The sequence below is a fragment of the Pipistrellus hanaki genome, assembly GCF_964339955.1.
Source record: "Pipistrellus hanaki genome assembly, chromosome: 5".
NCBI classification, from domain to species: domain Eukaryota; kingdom Metazoa; phylum Chordata; class Mammalia; order Chiroptera; family Vespertilionidae; genus Pipistrellus; species Pipistrellus hanaki.
The window spans coordinates 14,394,510-14,418,452 of record NC_140507.1 but is presented as its reverse complement, the minus strand read 5'-3'; the positions used below and the strand labels follow the sequence as shown (position 1 = coordinate 14,418,452).

The 23,943-nt window shown below is 51.0% G+C and overlaps 1 protein-coding gene across 2 annotated transcripts in view; it reads left to right on the top strand.

Annotated features, from left to right (window-relative positions):
- CYFIP2 (cytoplasmic FMR1 interacting protein 2) overlaps positions 1-23,943 on the top strand; it is a 108,655-nt gene that overhangs the window by 28,189 nt on the left and 56,523 nt on the right. Inside the window, exons 6-19 of one of the 2 annotated variants that reach the window (XM_084883912.1) lie at positions 1,750-1,931; positions 3,434-3,530; positions 5,083-5,211; positions 6,486-6,590; positions 8,727-8,818; positions 10,728-10,845; positions 12,477-12,596; positions 13,089-13,214; positions 15,983-16,149; positions 16,897-17,044; positions 19,104-19,178; positions 20,072-20,225; positions 21,158-21,314; positions 22,039-22,135. In XM_084883912.1, the coding sequence (XP_084740038.1) occupies positions 1,750-1,931; positions 3,434-3,530; positions 5,083-5,211; positions 6,486-6,590; positions 8,727-8,818; positions 10,728-10,845; positions 12,477-12,596; positions 13,089-13,214; positions 15,983-16,149; positions 16,897-17,044; positions 19,104-19,178; positions 20,072-20,225; positions 21,158-21,314; positions 22,039-22,135 (1,767 nt within the window). The remainder of the gene's footprint in view (positions 1-1,749; positions 1,932-3,433; positions 3,531-5,082; positions 5,212-6,485; positions 6,591-8,726; positions 8,819-10,727; positions 10,846-12,476; positions 12,597-13,088; positions 13,215-15,982; positions 16,150-16,896; positions 17,045-19,103; positions 19,179-20,071; positions 20,226-21,157; positions 21,315-22,038; positions 22,136-23,943) is intronic. The other variant, XM_084883911.1, reaches the window with a different exon arrangement.

Genomic DNA, 23,943 nt, shown 5'->3' with positions numbered 1-23,943 from the left:
AAATAAGGCAAACAGGTTGATTATTATGCTCAGGGTGGAAGCTGCTCAGGAATGTAAAATTGAGCCCTTGAAGACCAGTCTGTACCCCAGGGCGGGGGTCATGCCATGTACTCTGCCCTGCATGTGCTCCACGGAGAGCTGAGACTCGTAAACAGACTTACAGGCTCTGGCGGCTGTCCACCCATGCTCAGCCCCAGGCTCTGCCCCACACTCAGCCCCACACTCAGCTCTGCATGGCCTGCTGGGCCAGAGATGGGGTGGCTGGGAAGGTGCGGATACCTGCAGCCCAGAGCAGGAACGCTGGCTCTGGAGGCAGGAGACCAAGGCTCCTCCACAGTGTGACTGTGCCTGTGAGTGACTTAGCATATCTGATGCCTTTAGTTTTCTCACCTTGGAAACAATACCTATTTCACAGGCTTGTGGCAGGGATAAAAGAGGCCTATTGTAAACAGCCATGTAGAGCCCTAGTTACACAGTAGGGTTAACACATGAAAGCTGCTCTTAATAGCATCATGGACTCTTTAGGAAGGCAGGTTCCAAGAGAGAAAAACTATACAAAGACTGAGAAAGGATGACCTGGGATCGCCCGGAGCTACGCTGTTCCGTACAGTAGCCCCGTGTAGGTATTTACATTAATTAAAGTTAACTAAAATGTAAAATTCAGCTCCTCCATTGCCCGAACCACCAAGTGCTCAGTAGCCACATGTGGTGAGTGGATCTCGTATTAGGGGTTGTAGACACAGGACGTTTCCACCATCATAGAAAGTACTCTTGGACTTAGGCTCTGGAAGGAGAAGGCGTGGCCAGTCTGTCTTCACGGGCGAGGGTTACAGGTGGATATCCGGGCCTGAGGAGGCGAGAGCACACACAGGGAGTCATTTCTCTCCCTCATCTCCTCCTCTTGTTCCGCTTCCTCTCTCTGGGTTACTCTTTAGCCTTGTTTTTGGGTTGTTATTCAACTGCATTTTTTTTTTTTTTTTGGTAACAGATTTATTGAGAAATAATTCACATACCATGTAATGCATCCATTTAAAGTGGACAATTCAATGATTTTTAGTACATTCACAGGGTTGTGTGTTCATTACCAGGGTCAATTTGTAACATCTTCATCACCCCAAAAAGAAATCCCATTCCCTATTGCTATCACCCCATTACACCCCCATCCACCCCAGCTCTGGCAAGCGTCCTTCCTCCCACCCCCCACCCCTCCCCCTTTATTTTCTCCATAACACATACCACACTGTGATGCACGGAAGTAGCTTGTTTTGTTGTCTGTCATTCCCTCACTAAAATGTAAGCTCCGTAGGGTAGAGATTTGTTTTGTTTTGTTTTTCATTCCTTCTTTACCGCGGTGCCTAGAATGGTGCCTCGTGCATAGGAGATACTCAATGAGTACTATTTATTGGATGAACGAGCCTCTTTCTCTGAATCTCTGCCCCCTTGTCGAGTGGTGCCTGGCCCTATCCTAGGTGCTGGAATACAAAAGTGGATAACACGGTGCTTCTCTGCAGAGGCCTGAGAATAAATGCGTGGGGTCAGCTCACTGGGGCAGTGTGTTCCCTTGAGAAATCAGCTTTGAATGCAGCGATTGCTCCAAAGAGCCCTCTTGGCAGGTTTGCCTCTAAATGTCCAGACTCTGACCAGGGAGGGCCCCAGGAGAGCCTTGGCCCTGCTCCCCACCCGAGAGCTCAGGGAGCCCCCCCAACCTATGCTGCCTGTCCTCACCTGCCGCCCCCTCCCCGCCTGCAGCGCAAGGCCATCGAGCGGTTCTGCAGCGAGGTGAAGCGGCTGTGCCACGCCGAGCGGAGGAAGGACTTCGTCTCCGAGGCCTACCTCCTGACGCTGGGCAAGTTCATCAACATGTTCGCCGTCCTGGACGAGCTGAAGAACATGAAGTGCAGCGTCAAGAATGACCACTCTGCCTACAAGAGGTCAGCCTCCCCCGCCCCCCCACGTCCTGGGGAGCCTGAGGAGGGGAGGAAGAGGATGGAGCCTGTCTCACAGGCCCCTTCTCCAGAGCCAAACGAGCAACGCCCCAGGCACACAGCGGCTGGGCCAGACCCGTTTGTGTGGTTTGAGGAGAAAGGTGCAGGGCTGGGTCCTGGGGGACCTGGGTCTGGGCAGGGCTCTCTGTCTCAAGATGGAATCGGATGCTCATTTCTCCACCTGCGGAACCGCAGTGTCCTCTCTTGCCCCTTGTGGTGCAGGGCCAGTGAGATCATCGCGAAGTGGTCACCCTGTCATTCCTGTAAGAATGAAAAAGCCACTTCGCACTGCTTCTATGGAAGAGGGATGGGTTGGGTCCCAGAACTGAAGGGCCCCTGCTCATTCTCAAGCAGGCAGTGCCCTGGGGTGGCCTCCGGCAGCTTTAACCCCGTCTCTCTCCCCGACCCCCTCTCGGGCCAGCATAGCCACCCAGCTTCAAGGGAAGAAAAGGATGCCCCTCTTTGCATATATAATTTTGCAGAAGTCTCAGCCTGGTCGTGTGACAGGTTCCTCATCAGCCATTGCGTGGGTGGGGGCTCTGATTGGACTGGGGGGGTCAATTTCAGCGCAAGAGAAGGACAGAGAATGGGGAAGGGCTCGTTCCTCTCTAGAAATTAAGGTACAGCCACCCCAAAGTGGGCAGGGCGGGAGGGTGAGTCAGAAGCAGCAGACTTCCCCTGTGTGGTCTAGACACATCTCTTGGGAAGGCTTTTCTGTGTCTAAGGAAAGACCTTGAAACACGTCATCCCAGGGCGCCTAGGTCACGGGCAAAAGCAGACAACAGACCAATTCCCAACATGCTGTCCTCCTGAGTGAGCTGTGACAGAACCCTGGGGGTGCCCGGTGGGCAGAGCCCCCCACAAGCCTGGCTCAGAGGTGGCACCTTTCACAAAGGTTCCAGGTTAGGCCGGAAAGGTCTGGGCAGCCACAGTTTTCCCCTTCACGTCCCTGCATGCATCCCCCGCACCCATCATCCCTTCGCTCTCAACCCCAGCAGGTTAAACAGACTGCGTTCTAGGCAGTGCTTTGCTTTAGAAGCATGAGGATTTTCCAATAAAGAACACCACGCAGAACAAAAACAAAGCATCCTGCCCCTGGCTCTGCCCGTGGCGGGCTGTGCAGGTCCCCTGGAGGTCACTGCGGGGCCAGGGATGCTTGTTTCAGTCTGTCTGACCGCTACAGCTGGTGGATAGGATGCTAGCTGTCCTTCAACTTGGAGTTTGAGCCCCAGTGCATTCTTGCCTCTTATTCTCAGGTGCCCTTATCAGAAGGGTGTAAACAACTCCATATGGGTCCAGGACATACTCTCCATTGACTTTTGTCACCTGTGATGTCAGAGCTGGTTAAGCTCGGGGGCAGTGTCACTGGGGTCGGCTGGGAGGTGGAGCCCGAGAGGCCTGGTTAGGCTGGCTCCGTGAGTGTTCCTCTCTGTGACCCCATGTTTCAGGGCGGCGCAGTTCCTGAGGAAGATGGCGGACCCCCAGTCCATCCAGGAGTCACAGAACCTCTCCATGTTCCTGGCCAACCACAACAGGATCACCCAGGTGACGGCAAACTCACATTAGTCTGGGCCTGGCGTCCCGGGACACAGGCAGGGGCCTGAAGGGCGGGTGGACCGTGAGCAGAGCAGCTGGGTCCAGATCGAACACCCTCGTTGCCTGGCTCCAGAGTTAGACTTTGGATGAAGTTTCCCTTCCCAGACAGTCCTTCCACCCTCTCCCAAGTTTGGTTCCCTGAAAACCTTCTCAGCCATTATCCTGCCCCACATTAGTGCAGATTGAGAGCATGGGTTCTGGAGTTCAACAGCCTTGTTTTCTAAACATAGACCCTTCCGGACCCATCATGAGACCTTGGGCAAGGTCTAAGCCTTAGTTTTCTCATCTGTAAAATGGGCCTGAGGTTTTGAGAATGTTATGGGAATCCATGTGATAGGACTGTTGTGAGCAATACATGAGATACTGTACAAAAAGCCCTCTGTATGCAGAGCCTGACAAATGGCAAGGGCATAAGAAGATGGACCTGTTATGACTGCCACCGCTTGGCCAGGCCACCCCCGCTGGGCTGTGGCTCTGTCTAACGTAACCTGTCTTGCTCATCCGCCAGTTCAGCCTAAACAGGCACCAGGAAAATGTCAGCAGGACTCAGGCTGAATGGGGCCCTCCATCTTCGAAGAGTTTGGAGGCTCAGCTCCCTCTCAGGGATGCTGCTAGCTTCGCTAGGCCCTCCCTACTCGTTGTTAAATGCAGAAGGCTATCAACTGAGAGGCTCTGGATTTCTTTCCTGGGATGCCGTCCCATGTTGTCAGACCCTTCTCTTGGGAGATGCCAGGAGGGGGACTGCTGCTGGCCCAGCTCTCCCACCTGGGCTAGGCCATCCCCCATCATCCCAGGAGACGCCATGGCTAAGTCCACAGCCTCAAAACCAAACTGGGAAGACGAACAGGCCTTCTGCGATAAAGCTGCTTTTCAACTCAGCCCAATAATATACTTTTTATTTTTTTATTTTTTATTAATTAAAGTATCACATATTTGTCCTCAATCTCCCATTCCAATCCCCCACCTCCCCCCCACTCATGCCCCCACCCCCCTATTGTCCTTGACCACTGGTTAGGCTCATATGTGTGCACATAAGTCCTTTGGTTGATCTCTCCCTTTTATCCCCACCCTCCCTTTGAGGTCCAACAGTCTGACCCATGGCTCCTTATCTCTGGGTCTGTTCTTGTTCATCAGTCTATGTTGTTCACCATTTCCCCTAGATGAGTGAGATCATGTCCTACTGGAAATATACTTATAAGAATCAAAAATGAGACAAGCAATAATCATTATGCTGAAAGGCTAATATACTTTTTAACATCAAAACTGGCAGGGAATAAAATGGAGGGCCCCAGGGGAATGAGCTCCCTGCCTGGGGAGAAGTGCAGGAGCTCAGACCAGCCGCTGTGGGGACATTAAGAGGATGGATGCAGGCTTCCTCCCCCTAGTGGTCAGCTAGTGTGTGTGTTGGGGGGGGGGGGGCGGGAGGGGGCCTATTCACATGGTGTGGAAGTGGGTGCAGCAGCAGAAAAGGAGCTGACCAGATGGGGGCGCTGCTGTTTAGTGTCTCCATCAGCAACTGGAAGTGATCCCAGGCTACGAGGAGCTGCTGGCGGACATTGTCAACATCTGCGTGGATTACTACGAGAACAAGATGTATCTGACCCCCAGCGAGAAGCACATGCTCCTCAAGGTACAATCACTGTGGCCACGCACCCAGTGGTCTGGGCATGCCCTCACACTACCTTACTTTAAATCATTTTTTAAAAGACTGTATATATTTTTTCTTACTTAAACATGGGTATAGATCTCACTGCACATAATATTTTGTAACCTGTTTTCTCCCCTTTAACGTGTCATCTACACCTTTCCAGATGTTAAGGATATTTCCGCAATGTTATTTTTAGTGGCTACTAAGTGTGCTGTTCTGTGGAGATATTGGTAGTTAACCAATCCCCTCTCGTTGGATATTTGTTTGCTAAACTGCATTGAACACTCGTATAGCACAGCCTTTGTGTACAAGCCCTTGTCCCGTCAGACTCCTAGGAGGAGAAGTGACCAACTCAAAAGAAAGCGAAGTCTTCGAGCATTTTCTCAGTTTTGTCCAAATCGTCAGTTTTGATCCATCTGTTTACAAGTCTGATTTTCAAATTATCAAGTAAGATTGATCATTGTAGAAAAATCTGAATCATACAGAGAAGTACAAAAAATATTAATCTCTCACAGTCTTTCTATCCAGGGGTAACACTTTTAGCATTTTAATGTATTTCTTTCTCATTTTCCTAGGCTTATATATTTTCAACAAATGCGGTATACGTAAATGATGCCTATGTCAGCTTTATCCCTTTTCATTAAATGTGTTGGAATATTAATGCCATCATACGGATGAGCTTCCTTTTTTTAGTTACGTTATTGTTAGCTGCTCAGGACGTTCCTAATTTCTCTCTGACAGCTGTCGCACTGACATGAGCAGCCTCCACGTTCTTTTTACACACGGCATAGTCCCTTTGAATCCAGTGGCCTTGTTTTTTCCTCCTCTCCTCCTTGTCACTCTTGCTAGTCCAGTGGTCGGCAAGCCACAGCTCTCGGGCCACATGTGGCTCTTTGGCCCCTTGAGTGTGGCTCTTCCACAAAATACCACGGCCTGGGAGAGTCTATTTTGAAGAAGTGGCATTAGAAGAAGTTTAAGTTTAAAAAATATGGCTCTCAAAAGAAATTTCAATGGTTGTACTGTTGATATTTGGCTCTGTTGACTAATGAGTTTGCCGACCACTGTGCTAGTCTAAGCATCCCAGGCCTGTTGACGTGCCCTTCCTTACATTTCCGTGGCATCTGGATGGAGTCTGCAGGGCAGCGTGGCATTGTGACTTGTTCACTCTGGCTTCCTCTGTACAGTCAGACTTTTTTTGCTTTTAACTTCTCCATCAGATGTGATAGGCTTCTGTGCTCTGCCCCTTCTCTCTCCAGGTGATGGGTTTTGGTCTCTACCTGATGGATGGAAATGTCAGTAACATCTACAAGCTGGACGCCAAGAAGAGAATCAACCTCAGTAAAATCGATAAGTTCTTTAAGGTCAGCACTTGCAGCTGGGGCTGGGCAGGGGCCAAGGGGCTGCCTCTTGGGGGAAAGAAATGAAATTAACCAGCATGCAGTGAGGCTTGTTGGTTGGGTCGCAGCTCTAAAGACCCTCGGAGGAGGAAGAGGATAGAATAGCAGGTCCTCCAGCTGCCTTTGGTAGAGGAATCTACACTAGAAGGCAGCCCCTTACAAGTCACGCCTGGCCAAGTCTGAGGATTCAGCTGGGATTCGGCTGGGTCCAATGTGCATACTGCTTTTTCCTTTCCCCAAACTCCCCTGCTACGTAAGCAAAGAGGCACTGAGCAGAAGACGGCGACTGCTTTACTTTTCAGTATAATCTGAACTCGCAGGAGCAGAAGGGCTAGACTGCATTTTAAACTGATTGACAGTGGCAAAGTCACAGTCTCTCTTTCCTGGCCCAGCAGAGGCCACGTTGGCTGACCCTGCCCCTGGGCAGCTTCCCTCATACACTTAGTCTGCTCCAGGGCCCCAGAGATTACATCTTCTCACCCCAAATCTTTACAAATAAAACACTGTGGTTAAGCTAAGCCGTTGAGGTTTCCGCAAAAGGATTCCCCACTTTGGAGAGGAATCCCATGTTGTCAGTTGATGCCGGTGTTGGGCACTGCAGGCATGGGGTGGAGCCTTGGAGGTCAGACCTGGCAAAGCCAGGCTTACCATTCAGGCTTACCCCCCCTTTGCAGGTGTGACATGGGGGACACCAGGCTGGGCCTGGGTCCCACCAACTCTTGGAGATGAAGGGGAAATAAGTCGCCAGCAGGCTTCTTTGCGAGACTGGAACTTTCACTTTCTCTGCAGCCGCCCCCAATGGAAGCAGGGCTCATCTCGGGGGACCTGTGCAAAGTGTGCCTCTGCCTTCATCAGGGTGATGACATGGGGCGGAGGGAAGAACAGGGCATCGCCTCTGACAGGCCGGGTTTCCTCTGACTCTGCCACTTAGGAGCTGGGCGGCTTTGGGAAAGTCTTGAAACCTCTGAGTCTGAGTTCCCAGCCTCCCATGAATACCGAGGGGGGCCGTGTTAGAGGGTTCCTTGGGGGTTCATTGGGATGGCGTAGGTGAGTCGGCACCCTGGCTCATAGTCCTGGCTCCTTGACCTCTTGCTGGTTTGAATTTGTAAAAAAAAAATCACTCGTGCTATCTGAGCTTCCTTTACTCCATCTCTGAAATGGGAATGAATAGTACTGGCCTCACAGGGTTATTGTATGGCTTGAGATACTATTTTTTGTTTTGTTTAAAAGACTTTAATTTTTACGGGCAGTTTTAGGTTCACAGCAAAATTGAGCACACAGTATGAAGATTTCTTTTTACCTCCTTCCCTCCCCTTCCCCACCCCACTCATGGACAGCCTCCTCCATTATCAATACCCCCACCAGAATGGTTGGTGCGTTTGTTATAGCTGATGCACCTACATTGACCATCATTGTCATCCAACGGCCACAGTTTACATTAGGGATCACTCTTGACATTGTCCATTCTATGGGTTTTGACAAACACAGAATGACATGTATCTGCACTCTGGTGTCGTACAGAGTAGTTATTCCTCCCTAAAACCCTCTGGTTTTGAAGGGGTTGGCAACGTGCCCAGACATCAGAAGCAGACAGAAAATGCCAGCCTCCCCTCCGTTTGTCCTGGTTTTCAGATGGGACTTGTCTGCCCTCTGGTGGTAGATGCTATGATTTCAGTTAACCTTACACTGGTGTTCCTCAGAAACACAACGCCTAGCCAGTGGCATCCAGGCAAACACTCCTAGCCCAGAGCAACACGCAGCAGGATCATCCCATCCGAGGGAAATCAGAGCAGAAAGGACCCTTCCCTGAGAGGCAGGCCATCTGGGCCTCATCCTTCACCCGGTCTGCCTGCCGGGTGACCTTGGACAAGTCGCTCTGCCTCTCTGGGCTGAGTTGCTGGGTCATACGGTTGTTTGCAGGCAGGCGACCTGTCTGCTGGCTGGGGCTCTTTTTGGCTCCAGGCTCACGTGGAAGCATCATCATAAGCAGGAGCGAGGGCTCAGCCCAGAGGCTCCCAGAGGGAGGCTGCCTCCCCTGGTGGAAGGCAGCCCCCTGGTCCCCCCTCGGCGTCTCACACGCTGTGTTTGCTTCCTTTGCAGCAGCTGCAAGTGGTGCCCCTATTCGGCGACATGCAGATAGAGCTGGCCAGATACATTAAGACCAGTGCTCACTATGAAGAGAACAAGTCCAAGTGAGTGCCTGCCGTAATGTCTCTCGGCTCCCGCGAGGCGCCCAGCCCGGGCAGGGGGCCGAGGGGCCACTTCAGCCCCTCCCCTCTCCCCAGAGCCCTGGGCAGGTGGACTCCAGAGGGGAGCTGTGGAAGGTGCTCTGAGCCCTTTTGGATCCGCCCTTTGCTTCTGGGGTTCAAAAGCGCTCAGAGCACAGCCACGCCCCTTCTCTGTCCCTGCTGCACTGGGACGGCAGGAGTCCTCTTTCCTTGAGAAGCAAGGTGACGTCATTCTCTATCACCCCGATTCCCTCCTCAGGTTTGGTGTCCATGCGGTAAGTACACCATAGCGGTATGGTTTGGACACTTCAGCCGTGTGGACTGGTTGATGGCCTCGCCTTAGGTCGTTCTATAAACCACCATCCTTGGGAATCCACGCCAAGATCTGGGGTCTGGGGTGTCAGTGCCTCATGGGAGAAGGGACACCCAGCTGTAGGCTTTATCTCTGGGATTGTTAAGAGGTTTCTTCTGCCTGCGTCTCATTCTAAAACTGGGTGGTTTTGACCTTCCCATATGGGGGGTGGGGGCAGGTGAAGGAGGGATGACTGTCCTTTAGTCAGGGCTGAGACCTTAAAACTGCCAGCCTAGAGCCCAAGGAAAGCTGGGTTAGGCTCTTTGTAACCCGCTGGCTGCCAGGGCTGTGGGAGGTGTGCTAGGAAAAGCACGGTCCAGAATGCTGCACTCAATTCCTCACGTTTCTGCCTCCGGAAGTTGGTTGGGAACGGTGATGTGGCCAGGGTGGGGCGGCAGCAGTCAGAGTGGTTGTGTCCCCATCCCTGCGCTGCTGACCCAAAATAAAACCAGCAGGAAGAAGACTCTCACCGTCCAGAATGTTCTGTGAGGGCTGCTTCAGGGCTCCCTTTGAAATACCAAATTCTTCCCTCCCTCCCCCAAGTATGTTTTTACTGATCTCAGAGAGAAGAAGGGAAAGGGAGAGAGAGAGAGAAACATCAGTGATGAAAGAGAAGCATCGATTGGCTGCCTCCTGCATGCCCCCCCCACTGGGAATCGAGCCCACCACCTGGGCATGTGCCCTGACCAGGATCAAACTGTGACCTCCTGGTTCGTCGGTCAGTGCTCAACCAACTGAGCCACCCTGGACTGGGATGAAATATTAAATTCTTGCCAAAACGTTTATCTGCCTTTTTTGGTGACGGTGCTTTTAATCTGTCTGCCGGGTCACCCAGCACTAGAGGGCAAAGGGGGCTGTCTTTGTTCTCTTGGAGAAGGAGAGTGAAGATTCTCATTCATTCATTTCCTCTCCAATTTAGGATGATTCCCCCAGTGATAAGTTTAAAAAATAATAGTTGAGGAGGAAGAAGACAAGGATGAGGAGAGGGAGGGAGGGGGAGAGAGAGAGAGAATGAATGACCCTGGCCTTCCTCACCACGAAGTGCTTGCTTGCATGTTCCTGGGTCACTGTTGAAAAAGGAAAAGCCCCTTTAGGTTTCCTTAGTCCTTCCCCGTAGGCTCTTCCTAAACCGGCTTCAACCTCAGGATGTCCGAGTCGGTAGACAGGCTTGGGGAGGTCGCCCACCTTGCTTTTTTGTTGCGTGGATTCCAGGCCTTTGTAGCCCTCGAGAGGCTGCAGTTCCCTTCCCCCTCGTGTAACTGGTAAGTATATGGACACCAGGTATCTGGAAAGCCTGTGACTGGGTCCTAGAGGAGGAGGAAGGGCCAGTCTGCTCAGCCTGTGACCCCCACGATGTGGGATGAACAGGCTGTCTTGCTCCTGTCTGGGTTACCTCTTGGTTCTGCCCAGGGGAGCCAGCCACCTTGGCCAGGCACCAGGAGCAACATGTAAGTGGAAGGAGCCTGTCCCACCAGGCACTTGAGACCAGGACCTGCTCCGACCCTGTGATTCTCTGCCCAGGTGGACCTGCACCCAGAGCAGCATCAGCCCCCAGTACAATATCTGCGAGCAGATGGTTCAGATCCGAGATGACCACATCCGCTTCATCTCCGAACTTGCTCGCTACAGCAACAGTGAGGTGAGCTCACTCCAGTGGCTGGGATGGAGGCCAGGGTGAGAAGGGTGAGCACAGAAATGACCACAGAAATGATGGAGAGCAGGAGTAAGGGAATACCCGTTAGAGGCAGGAGGGCAGCATGGATCTTAGAGACACACAGAACTGGGTGTGAGTCTGGTCCTGCTGCTGACCATCACGAGTTATTCAGTATCTCTGCCTCCATTTCCTCCTCTGCAGAATGAGGGTAATAGCATCCAGAAAGTTTCATTGAGAGGATTAAACTCTCTGATGCACGGAAAACACATGGTGCCCAGCAGAGTAATTGGGAATTAATTGTTAGAACGTTTTCCAAACCAACCCGCCCTAGATAGCAAGAGAAAGAATTCTAAACACGCCTGCTTATAACACCATCTAAATATTTCTAAATTACACAATAATGATATCATTAAACACCAGAAACTACAATTAGGGACAGACAAATGCTCAAACCTCAGAAAAAAATAGAGATATGCAAAAGGAGGCGAAATCAGTCATGTAAGATCCTACCACCCAGAACCGACTATGATTAATAAATATTTGGGTGAATATACACTCCTGGATCTCTTCCCACTAAACCCTTCCAATATGTGTATATGTTGGCTGAGTAGCACAGGTGCCCTGATTTGAGTTCCTTTGTTACCCGGAGCGCTTGGGTGGATGGCTGCACTGTCCCATGTTTGCTCACGGATTGCAGCAGGTGGCTGGGAGCTATAGTGCCCATGCTTTCCAAACCCAAACTCGGACACGCCTTGTATCGAAGAGGCAATGTATTTGAAATGAGGACAGTCAAACAGATGCGGACATTGTGGTCTTTAGCCAGTGGACGTGGACCAGGGACAAGTGCAAACTCTTTGACTTTATTTTTTTTTAAATATATTTTTATTGATTTCAGAGAAGAAGGAAGAGGGAGAGAGAGGGATAGAAACATCCGTGATGAGAGAGAATCATGGATCAGCTGCCTCCTGCAAGTCTCCCACTGGGGATCGAGCCCACCACCCAGGCATGTATCCTTGACTGGAATAGATTATGAGATTTTTCAGTTCACAGACCGACGTTCTATCCATTGAGCCAAACCACTAGGGCCTCTTTGACTTTCTTAACTCTATGTACCAGTCAACTGAACTAAGGCTCTGTGGCTTGACTTTAAGGGTAGGGGTCTCCTTTATTCCTTGTGAAGTTTTGGTTGTGGTCTGAGAATGAGTCTGGCTCAACATTATTTTTAAATCATACGCTTATACATGTGTATATGCAGAGCATTCTCTTTATTTTCAATGACGTTCTATGAAGTGGCCCTGAACACTGAATTGGCCAATACTGAACCATTGCTCCCCTGGGGGGGAATACAGGGTTAGGTTCCTATGAGGCTCTGGTCACAACCCTGTCAGCATCCGATCAGTGCATAACCTTGTGCTTTTCTGATGAAAGTCATCTTGTGGAATAGACGTTGTTTCTGGAACATGAGCTCACTCAGCAGGACACTGTCCGAGCCCCACTTGATCTGTGAAGGGGATGTCATAAGGCACCCCCGTGAAGCGATCTTGAGGGAATCAGTGAAGTAATGCATTCAAGTGCCAGGCACGTGGATGGTGGGGGTGACGGCTCATGCTCCCCAGGTGGTGACGGGCTCGGGGCTGGACAGCCAGAAGTCCGACGAGGAGTACCGCGAGCTCTTCGACCTGGCCCTGCGGGGCCTGCAGCTCTTATCCAAGTGGAGCGCCCACGTCATGGAGGTGGTACGTGCCCCAGGTGGAGCTGCCCCTCCCCAGCCCCCTTTCACCGACCTCCCCGCAAGCACCCTTTGTACAGCAGGTTTACTGAGATACAATTCACATGCCGTGCCACTCACCCTTTTAAAATGTAGATTCCCTGGCTTTCAGTATACTTAGAGTGGTGCAATCACACATTTAGAACATTTTCATCTCTGCAAAAATTCAGTTGTACACACACATACCGCCCCCCTCCATGCCCTGTCTCCCCTGCCCCAATCTACTTTCTGTCTCCATCGATTTTCCAATTCTGGGTGTTTCCTAAAGTGCAGTCCTATGTTGTGGGGTCTTTTGTGGCTGGCCTCTTTTACATCGTATGGTTTCAAGGTCCATCCGTGCCGTAGGATGAGTCAGTACTTTATTCCCTTCAGTGGCTGAATGGTCTCCCAGGGCTTGGTCACGCCTCCTTTTGTCTGTCCATTGCTCTGCTGATGGGCATTGGGTTATTCACACCCCCAGTACTCCTGGAAGCTGGTTCACCCCACCGACAAGTTCTGTAACAAGGACTGCCCGGGCACGGCGGAGGAGTACGAGAGAGCCACGCGCTACAACTACACCAGCGAGGAGAAGTTCGCCTTCGTGGAGGTGGGTGCCAACCTCCCAGCGTCTTGTCTCGGGTCTCCTCCATCCCCAAGGCTGCTGCTCAGGGTCCCGCAGTGGGAGGGAGTGGTTTCCAGCTAGATGGCAGCCTTGGTCCCTTCCTGTGCCTGTACTTACCCGTCCCCTTCCTGCCCTTCCCCCCATTCATCTGTGTCAGGTTAGTCACAAACTATTAGAAACTCATTCTGTTCTTTAAAAATCCAAAGGAAAGTGTTCACTCCACTAGAAAAATGGGCAAAAGAAACCAGCAGCAGAAACAGACCAACCAAAAAACATGGCTGAAAGAGCTCAGAGAAATGCCCAAACCAGTGAGTGTTCAGAGAACTGCAGATTGAAACTAAGATGGGATAGTGTTGTGGACCAGTCAGGATGGTAAGGATGTGGAAGGCTGGTGATGCCTGTGGCTGAAGTGTGGGAAATAAACCTCAGAGACTGGGTAGTCCATCTGCATTTCACAGTCTTCCTATGAGGGCAGACTGAGCAGCTGTACCCAAATGTTTAATGTGCATACCCTTTGGCCCAGAAGGTTCTAGAAATATATCCCAGGGAATTAAGCCAATTAGTCACAGTATCTTACATAATAAAGCAGTAACATGCAAATTGACCTTCACACCTCACATGAGATGGCCGCCCCCATGTGCTCAAAGGTGGCCACCACAAGATGGCTAGCAGGGGAGGGTAGTTGTGGACAATCAGGCCGGCAGGGGAGGGCAGTTAGGGGCTACTGGTCCATTAAGGGAGAGAAGTTGGGGGCAATCGGGCTGGCAGGGGAGCAGTTAGGCATCAATCAGGCTGGCAGGGGAATGGTTAGGGGTAATCAGGCTAGCAGACAGTAACAGTTAGGGGGAACCAGGCAAGCAGGCAAGTGAGCAGTTGGAAGCCAGCAGTCCTGGATTGTGAGGGATGTCCGACTGCCAGTTTAGGCCCACATAGGCCCACAGTTATCAGGCCTAAACCGGCAATTGGACATCCCCCGAGAGGTCCCAGATTGGAGATGGTGCAAGCTGGTTTGAGGGACATCCTCCCACAAGTGCATGAATTTCGTGCACCAGGCCTCTAGTTTATAATACTAAAATATGTGAAACAACTGAAATGTCCTCAGCATGGGACCAGGTAAAACAAATGAAGGTACCGCTATGTCATCAAAAACTGTGTGGCCCCTAAGATGGTTGTATTGATGTGGAAAGATATGCACATTATATTGGTGAGTTTAAAATAAACAGGTTAAAAAACAGCATGTATAAATTGACCCCATTTAGAGTAAAAGTGATATACTTTTGGATATTTCCTCAAAACTGAAAGACCTAGGTAAGTATTTATATTGATAGTGGTAATATCTGGAGGGGAGACTCTTCTTTCCTGGTTTATAACCTTCTAATTTGTGTTTTGTTTGTTTCATTGCAAAAAGATATTTGGGGGGGGGGGGGGACTCATTCACACTAATGAATGACAGCTACCTCTTTCATGACCATCTGAAGTCTATAAGTCCTGGATCCTAGCCCTGGGTCCAAGGTCACTTCATCTCTTGGAGCCTCAACGTCCTCATCTGTAAAATGGAGTCGACCGTCTACAGCTCATCCCAGGGTTATTCTTCAGAACCAAACAATAGCTGTCAAAGGGGGTGATGATGATGAGCTATGAAAGCTGGAAAGGGTCAGAGCACCAGGAGTTCGGGTTGCTCTTTTGCACATCTCCAGGCTGCACCTCAAAGGACTGGGGTTCGGGGTTGTGATTGTCATCACACTTGGCCTGGAGCTGAGTGCTCCCCGGACCTCCTGACACTTCTGTTGCGAATGGGTGTGATAAGTGTGGTGTTGTCATGAGGCTGATGAGGCACATGCTTGCTTCTCTGAATTCTGAACCAATCTAGGAATTAGCACTTGAGGCTAACGGTGTGTGTGTGTGTGTGTGTGTGTGTGTGTGTGTGTGTGTTAAGGGTTAGGTTTGTTGCTGGTAAAGCTGGACCAGAGATTGTGCCTTCCACCCAAGGTCACACCAGACCCTATTTCTCCCCCAGCCCATTAAACTTACCCACTGGGAAACAGGCCAAGCAGCTACAGAAATACATATTCCCTTCCTCCGGCAGGGAGGGGATGATTCAGGGAAGACAGGAGCCCAGGGCAGAGGACACTCGCCCTGGAGGCAGGCAGATCCCAAGAGAGAGCACCCAGGGCTACATTCATCACAGACACCAGTCTCCCACGTCTGCAGGCGGATTAGTGAGTTCAGGGGCTGGGGAGGAGGCATCTAGAGGGGCAGAGATTCTCCTCCCCCTTCCCCAAAGTCTTCTACAGGAACCCCATTTTATGGGCTTAAGCAGCAGCTAGCCAAATTAATTCAAAAGCAAAGATTGTAAAAATTCTTTTAAAATGTGTATGGTAAAAAAAAAAAAAAAAAAAAAAAGTCCTATTTGCTACGGCCTGTGGGTGCATGCTGTGTGGAGAAGCCACAGAAGTCAGAGTGGCACTCAAAATGTGGTCCCCGGACCAGCTGCCATTTGTCACCAGTCGCATCAAGATAGGGAGCCGGTGCTGGAATGAAAATCGGCAGCGACATCTTTGCCTGGCAGCAGGGCTTTCCTGATGGAGGGGCAGGGTGCTGGTTTCCGTCCCGGCGCTCTCTTCTTGCCTAGCCATGGATCGGCACTCGAGGCAGCACTGGCTGGCCTCGTGCTTCTGGGCATCTCCGTGCCCTCTCCTCAATGCGGTGAAGGGTACCGGACAGGAAGCCTGACCCCGGTCTGTGCCCGGCAGGTGATCGCCATGATCAAAGGCCTGCAGGTGCTCATGGGCAGGATGGAGAGCGTCTTCAACCAGGCCATCCGGAACACCATCTACGCGGCCCTGCAGGACTTCGCCCAGGTGACGCTGCGCGAGCCCCTGCGGCAGGCGGTGCGGAAGAAGAAGAACGTGCTGATCAGGTGGGTCTCCCCGGGGCCCTTTTCCAGGGCCACATCAGGGGTGCGAGGTACAGAGCACAGAGGAAGGTCCCTGCTCAGTCCGTTTCCGGGGCAGCCTGTGAACACACAGACCCTGCCAGCAGGTTTCAGGAAACCTTCTCAGGAGATTGGATATTTGAGATAAGTGACCCTCAGTCTCTGGGTTGGAAGCCCATCTCCACTGCTGTCTAGTTATGTGAACCCCGTCCAGGTACTTAGCTTCTCTGAACCTCACTTTCCCTCATTTGTAAAATGTGGATGATAATGGTTCTTGCTCATAGGCTGTTGGGATGATAAAACTGGATAATCCACAGGTAGGCCGGAGTACACAGCCACGTGGAATAAGTGTGCAATGAATATAAGCTTTTATTAAAGCTTTAAATAATCAGAGGTTTAATGGGACTAATGAGGCTCTCCTATAACCAAAAACAGAAACAGCCGTCCTGCCTCACTCGAGTTCTTTGCCCCTGCACAGGCTCAGAGCTGAGGTCTCAGGTAGCCTTGGCATTGAAACCACCTGGGTGCCTGTAGCATGCAGACTCTGGACTACACCTGAGACCTGTTACACCAGCATCTCAGGGGTGGGGCCCAGGATGAGCACCTTTGACAAGCACTCGAAGAATTCTGGGAAAGTGGCCCTGGGGCACCACAGACCCTAGAAACAGGCTTGCAGTGTTTCCTTCCTCCTGATGCTTAAACCATGTCTGAGCCTCCATCCTTCCTTCCCAGTGTCCTGCAGGCAATTCGGAAGACCATCTGTGACTGGGAGGGCGGCCGAGAGCCCCCCAATGACCCATGCCTGAGAGGGGAGAAGGATCCCAAAGGTGGATTTGACATCAAGGTGCCCCGGCGTGCTGTGGGGCCCTCCAGCACACAGGTAAGCGGCTCTGGGCACAAGCCAGCTCTGCCATCTCAGGCTAGCCAGGCCCTGGTAGGTCATTCTGGCTGGACCATAGAGCACTGGGGCTGGGGGTCCTCGGGCAGGAGGGGCATGGTGAGTCGTATTCTACCGTCTTGTGTTGATATAGAAGGGAGGACCACTGGCTTAAGATTCAGGAGACCTGGATTCTCGTCCTAGATACCTGTGTGACCTTGGGCACGTTTTGTAATCTCTTTGTGCCTCAGTTGTCTAATCTGGCAAATGGGGGTAATACCAGGACTGGTTCCAGATGTAGGAGTTTTAAAGTAGACTCTGTGTGCATCTGCCCTGTCCCTGTTTAACGAGCCCTGCCCCTTCCCCTGCAGTGACATCCTAGCTTGGGAATTCACAAGCTCTGCCTCTGACTTTGCCCTGTGATCTTGGGAAAGTGCTGACCTCTCTGAGCTCTGATTATCTTCTCTGTTAAATGAAAACTTTGCATGAGATCGTGTTTCTGATTAGATTCTTTTTTTATTCCCTCTATGACCCCTGAAGGACAAGTATCAAAAGCCCTTGATTCCTTAGAGATTGTCTAGTAATCAGAGATATTCAGGGTTTCCAACTGGAGCTTCTGAACAACAATAGGCTGCCTGTGGCTTATCCAAAGCAGTTGTAAAATTCCAGGGGGGTGGAAATAAAGAATCTGGGCATCTTAGTTAGATCTCTGTCGCCTGCTTAAAGGACAACTAGTTTTTAGTAGGCTTATGAGGTGCTGGGGGAAAGAATATGGCTCCATGGAAGTGTTTAAAGTCTTCCAGGCCCCACGCTGGGGACTCCCGCCTCGCATGACCTTTCAGCCTCTCTGCCCTGAAACCCTGAGTCCCTGAGAGGAGCCATCCCTGACCCCTCTCGCTGTGTGTGTGTCTGTGTCTGGGTAAGGGGGCGGGGCAGAGGGACAGGGGCAAGGTGTGTTCTCAGCTCTGTCATCATTAGCATCCCCTGGCTTCCCAACCTGTGGCCAGTGTGCACTCACCTTGCCTGCTGGTTGCGGACCGTCCTGAGGAAGCTTCTGCAAAGAGTTCTGTGTAAGGTTAGTGGCCAGAGACCTCTCTATCCCAGAATTCCCCAGAGGACCTGGGCAGGGCTTTCCAGACATGAGTGAGGGAGAAACAGACAAGGCACAAAAGAAACTGGAAAGGAGGAAGGTGAGCAAGGGGAACCAGCAGGCAGAGAAAGAGATAGAAGAGAGAGAAGAGAGCAGGACTATCTATATAGACTAGCGAAAGGTGCGTGTCACCAGCAATCAGCCCCCCAGCCCCACCGAGCCATGTCAGGTGGCACAGATGCATTTAACAGGCTCCTAGACAGTCAGAGCTGGGAGCACCCCTAGAGACAAACTAGTTCCAGTCCCCTCCCCCCATTTTACAGGTGGGGAAACTGAGGTCCAGAGAGGGGAAGTGACTTGTCCGAGCTGCAAGGTGAGTCACAGGTTGAGGTGGGACAAGAACCAGGTCTCCTGCTAGGGACACTGGAGCACGGTCGGCATGGGCCGCCAGTGTAGCTGGGACGTTGCCTGTCCTGGTGGGTCAAATGCTCCATTTCAGAGGAGGTGGGAAAAGAGTTCCCCCTGTTATGGACAAGTCGTTAGAATTTGATATGAATCAGTCAACACTCACATGGATGGACGTAAAGAATGCCATTGTTGGAACAGGGTGTCTCGGTTCTTAGGGGTGATAGGCATGCGTGCCGTCAGGGTTTCAGAGGGTAGACGTCTGATAGACCAGCATCCATGGTAGCTCCTTTACCGCGAGGGGAAGGCTATGGTAGGGATGGTGCCCCTCCTTCCTGTGGCCTTGCTGCCCTGCGCAGTGCGCATGGTGGGTGAGGTCCCAGAGGAGGATGGGCCTGTGGCAGAGGGAGGTTGGAGCAAGTGGCCCCTAGCAGTCGTGATGGCTTTCCCACCGTATACAATACCTCTTGCTTTTCTCTCTCTCTCTCTCTCTCTTTTCTCTCTCTCCCTCTTCCCTGTCTCTCCTGCCCTCCCATCCCCCCCTCCTCTCTCCTATCTATGTCGTAGGCCTGCCAGTGGTCCCCGCGGGCTTTGTTTCACCCCACTGGTGGCACACAGGGCCGAAGAGGCTGCCGATCCCTGGTATAACACCGCCTGGCTGGGTTGGTTTGGGTACACTTCTCCAGGAGGCAGCAGGAATGGACTAGCCTGGTTCCTCGAGGCCCCTTCCAGCCCTAAGATTCAAAGACAAATGATGTGGAAAGATCTAGATTAGCACTTGTATCCTTGGCACTTAAGGTCTTCTGTAAGAGGGAGTTAATTGTCTAGTAGGCTCCTGTGTAAGTACCAATCTTCACCCACTTTCCACCCAGGATTTTGGCAGGCTGTGCCACGCAGCTGGTGCCACCAGAGGGCGATGGATTCAAAATACTGAGGGTCCCAAACTTGAGGTGGTGGGGGCTTGTTCTGATAATCTCCCACTTCACAGTTCTCAGAATGTCAGCGCTGAAGGGGACTGGTTTGCGAGAGCTACAACCCCTTCATGTTGGCAGATAAGAGAACTGAGGCCCGGAGTGGGACTCTGTTGCCCAAGGTCACACAGCAAGTCAGCGGCAGTGCCTGGCCTTGACACCCCAGTCTTTTGACTCCTGGTCCAATGCTCCACACACGGTGCTACTGCAGGGACTCTAGGTTGGTGTGGAATGAGGTTCTCCTCTGATGGCCCTTGGCTGAGAGGGCAAGCAGGAATCTGGACCTTGACCTTCCTGGTTTTACCAGGCGCACCTACCCAAAGTGGCCACAGGCCCCAGACAGAACTGCCTTCCCGGGCTGGCTGTCCTCCCTCTTGAAAATTTACATGTTCCAAATTCACTACTGCAATCCCAAAATAGAAGCTTCCTAAGACAAAGCTTTATAAGGGCATAAAAATACAGAAGGGAAAAAAAAAAAAATATATATATATATATGCGCAACACAAAGCATCCTTGCCCCGGATGCAGGGCCAGCCCCTGACCTGCCCGTCTTTCTTTTTCAAGCTGTACATGGTGCGGACCATGCTCGAATCGCTCATCGCAGACAAGAGTGGCTCCAAGAAGACCCTGAGGAGCAGCCTGGACGGCCCCATTGTCCTCGCCATCGAGGACTTCCACAAGCAGTCCTTCTTCTTCACACACCTGCTCAACATCAGTGGTGAGCGTGGGGCTCCCCAGGCCCAGAGCCACTGAGCTGTCAGGAGGCCAGAGTTGCAGAGACCTGTGATCCCTTGACCCAAGGGGCACATTTGCCTCAAGGAAAAAACGCCCACTCGCCGGTGGGAGCTAGGAAAGGCCGGGCTCAGTCCAGCTACTCTGACTTGGCTGGAACTATTTGTCCGGTAGACATTGTGGCTGATTGTGCATGAAGTCCATAGTAAAGGGGGTCAGAAATAGCAGTGCACACAGATGCACCTAGGGCCAGCGTTTTGCATCTAAGCAGCAGCTCTGACCCCATTAGTGCTCATTGCTCCTAGCAAAGGAGGCTCCTGGCTGCACCTGTGTCCCCCGCCCCCTCCTCCTCTTCTGTCTGTAGGATATGTGCGCAGGTGTGACAGGGCAGAGTAGAGGGACCATAGCAGCCCAGAGAGATGGGAGTGGTCATGCATCTGTTGGTATTGAAGAGAGATCTTAACCAATAGTCCCAAGTTCTTCACAGAAGCAGCCTAGGAAGGGCCTTCAAGACCTCGGAGCAGTGAGCTCAGAATTATCACGTACAAGGGGTCACAGAGCTGCAGTTCAGGTGAAAGCAGACACTTCAGGCCTCTCTTCACACTTTGAGTAGCAAGTATTTTCTGGATGGCTTTGGAGCAGGGGGAGGGAAGTGGACATTGAGGGGCACCAAAAGCTCTAACACATCACCACCCCCTCCCCACACACTGTCTCTGCCTCTCAAGCTTAGCAAACCCTGTCTTCTACCATTAGCCTGGCATTCAAGTTCAAGAGAGAAGGGTCTACGGTCAAGTCCTACCTCTGAGGACCTGCTGTGCTCCAGCACAGCCATGAGAATAACAGTCACATTCATAAACACTACACTCCCGGGCCCTCTGTGCTCCGCTATAACCCAGGCCTTTCCCTCGTGCTTTCCAGAAGCCCTTCAGCAGTGCTGTGACCTCTCCCAGCTCTGGTTCCGAGAGTTCTTCCTGGAGCTGACCATGGGCCGGCGGATCCAGTTTCCCATCGAGATGTCCATGCCCTGGATCCTAACGGACCATATCCTGGAAACCAAAGAACCTTCCATGATGGAGTAAGATGCAGGCTTGGGCCAGCAAGGAGGTTCCTGGGGGAGGAGGTGGAGGCTAGTTTGCCAGCCAACTCTGTTTTCCCCAGAGCTTTCCAGATGAGGCATTCTGCCGGGCCAAGGCCACACCAGATTTTTTAAAAATATATTTTATTGATTTTTTTACAGAGAGGAAGGGAGAGGGACACAGAGAGCTAGAAACAATCGATGAGAGAGAAACATTGACCAGCTGCATCTTGCACGCCCCCTACCAGGGATGTGTCCACAACCAAGATACATGCCCTTGACAGGAATCGAACCTGGGACCCTTCAGCCCGCAAGCCAATGCTCTATCCATTGAGCCAAACTGGTTTCGGCAACCACACCAGATTTGACTCAGCCTTGCAGATAGGTTCAGAAGTCTACCAGCCCGTCTGCCCCTCCTACGCTTTGTCATTCTCCTAACAGTCATGCTGGGGGTGGCGGGGGGGTGGGGGGGGGGATAATCATCCCTGGGGATTAGGAAACTAGCTCATTTTTTTTCAGGCCCTGGCTTTATTAGCATCATGGACTTTGATTTCTGTGGGCAGATTGTAAAGTAAGTCATTCCCAAGTGGAGGCTGGAAACAGTGCTGAAAGGTTCTCCTTTTCTCTCTTTCTCCCAAAGCTTCGTGTTTCCCAGCAGACAGAAGTCTGGCTGCCGTAAGAGAGGTGATTAGTAAGCTGCTGGCCCTTGTTTTTTCCTCTTCAGGTACGTCCTCTACCCGTTGGACCTGTACAACGACAGCGCCTACTATGCTCTGACCAAGTTCAAAAAGCAGTTCCTGTACGACGAGATCGAAGCCGAGGCAAGTGATGCTTCTCCCTCCGCTCCTGCAGGCTTGTTCCGGGAGTGTGGGCTTGTCTCATCTCCAGCTATTGGCACAAGTCGGGTGTCTTCATCCATTCAAGCTGTAACAATATCACAGACTGGGTGGCTCATACACAACAAACACGTCGGTTTCTCACTGTTCTGGAGCTGGGGTCTGAGACCAGAGTGCCAGCATAGCCGGGTGAAGGCGCTCTTCTGGGTCACAGACTTCTCACCGTGTCCTCGTGAGGTGGAAACCCAGAGGAAGCTCTCGGGGTCTCTCTTGTAAGAGCACTAATCCCATTCATGGGGGCTGAACCCTCAGGGCCTGATCACCTCTCCCCCCCCACCCCCAAAGGCCCCACCTCTTGATACCATCACCCTTGGAGGTTAGGATCTCAACACATGAATTTGGGGGAGACCATAGCATGGGATCAGTGACTGGTTCCAGAGGCTGCTCTTTATAAACATCGTGGTTGTCCCCAAGGACCTAGCCCGGGATGAGGTCTTTCTTTTTCAAATATTGAAGGGATGGGACATGATGGGACTGCTTGGGTAAAATTAATTTTCCAATGGGTCTTTTTATGGTTTGATTACCTGGCTAATAAAAACAACAGTAAAACACCTTTCAATTATTAGGTATTTACCATTTGCCAGGCATAGTGCTAAGCACTATATAAACATTTTAAGTAATCTTTACACAACAATTTTATTTTTTTATTTATTTTTTTAAATATATTTTTATTGATTTTTTACAGAGAGGAAGGGAGAGAGATAGAGAGCTAGAAACGTCGATGAGAGAGAAACACTGACCAGCTGCCTCTTGCACACCCCCTACCGGGGATGTGCCTGCAACCAACGTACATGCCCCTGACCGGAATCGAACCTTGGACCTTTCAGTCTGCAGACGGACGCTCTACCACTGAGCCAAACCGGTTTCGGCTTCACACAACAATTTTAAAAAGTCTGTGCTACTATCTATTTGACAGATGTCAAGGGGTCAAGTGTCATTATCCCAAGGTCACTGAGTCTCTATACAGTACTGATAGGACTGACATAGCCATCTTTTCAATTGGTAAAGCTGTTTACTAGAGAGGGTTTATTTCTGTAATGGTCAGGATAAGCTAGATTGTGATGCAGTAACAAACAACCTCAAAGTCTTAGTAGCTTGAAACCAAAGTTTTATTTCTTCAGTATGGGTTGGCTAGGGCCTCTATTCTATGTAATCTTCAATCTGGGACTCATTTGGAATATTTACTGGTTGCAGGGGGAAGGGTTAGGGCAGTGGTTCTCAACCTTTCTAATGCCGTGACCCTTTAATACAGTTCCCCATGTTGTGGTGATCCCCAACCATAAAATTATTTTCATTGCTACTTCACAACTGTAATTCTGCTACTGTTAATGAATCGCAATGTAAATATCTGTGTTTTCCAATGGTCTTAGGCTCTACAGCTGCAGTTCTCAACAGGTTGAGAACCAACCCACAGGTTGTTGAGAACCGCTAGCAGGGTCACCTAAGATCATCAGAAAACACAGATATTTACATTACGATTCATACCAGTGGCAAAATTATAGTTATGAAGTAGCAACAAAAATAAATTTATGGTTGGGTACTGGAAAATAAATCAGTTTCGCTAAAAAGAGATGTTGACAGGAAGCCAGGAAGGCTGGTCAACAACCTTAATTGCTCTAACCACTCACCCTTTAGTTGAGACATTGTTAGCTGAAGCAGCCTCCACCTTGTTTGTCCCATGTAAGTTTCTGTTATTTCCTGCCTAAGGGCTACATGTAAATTTCTGTTTATGT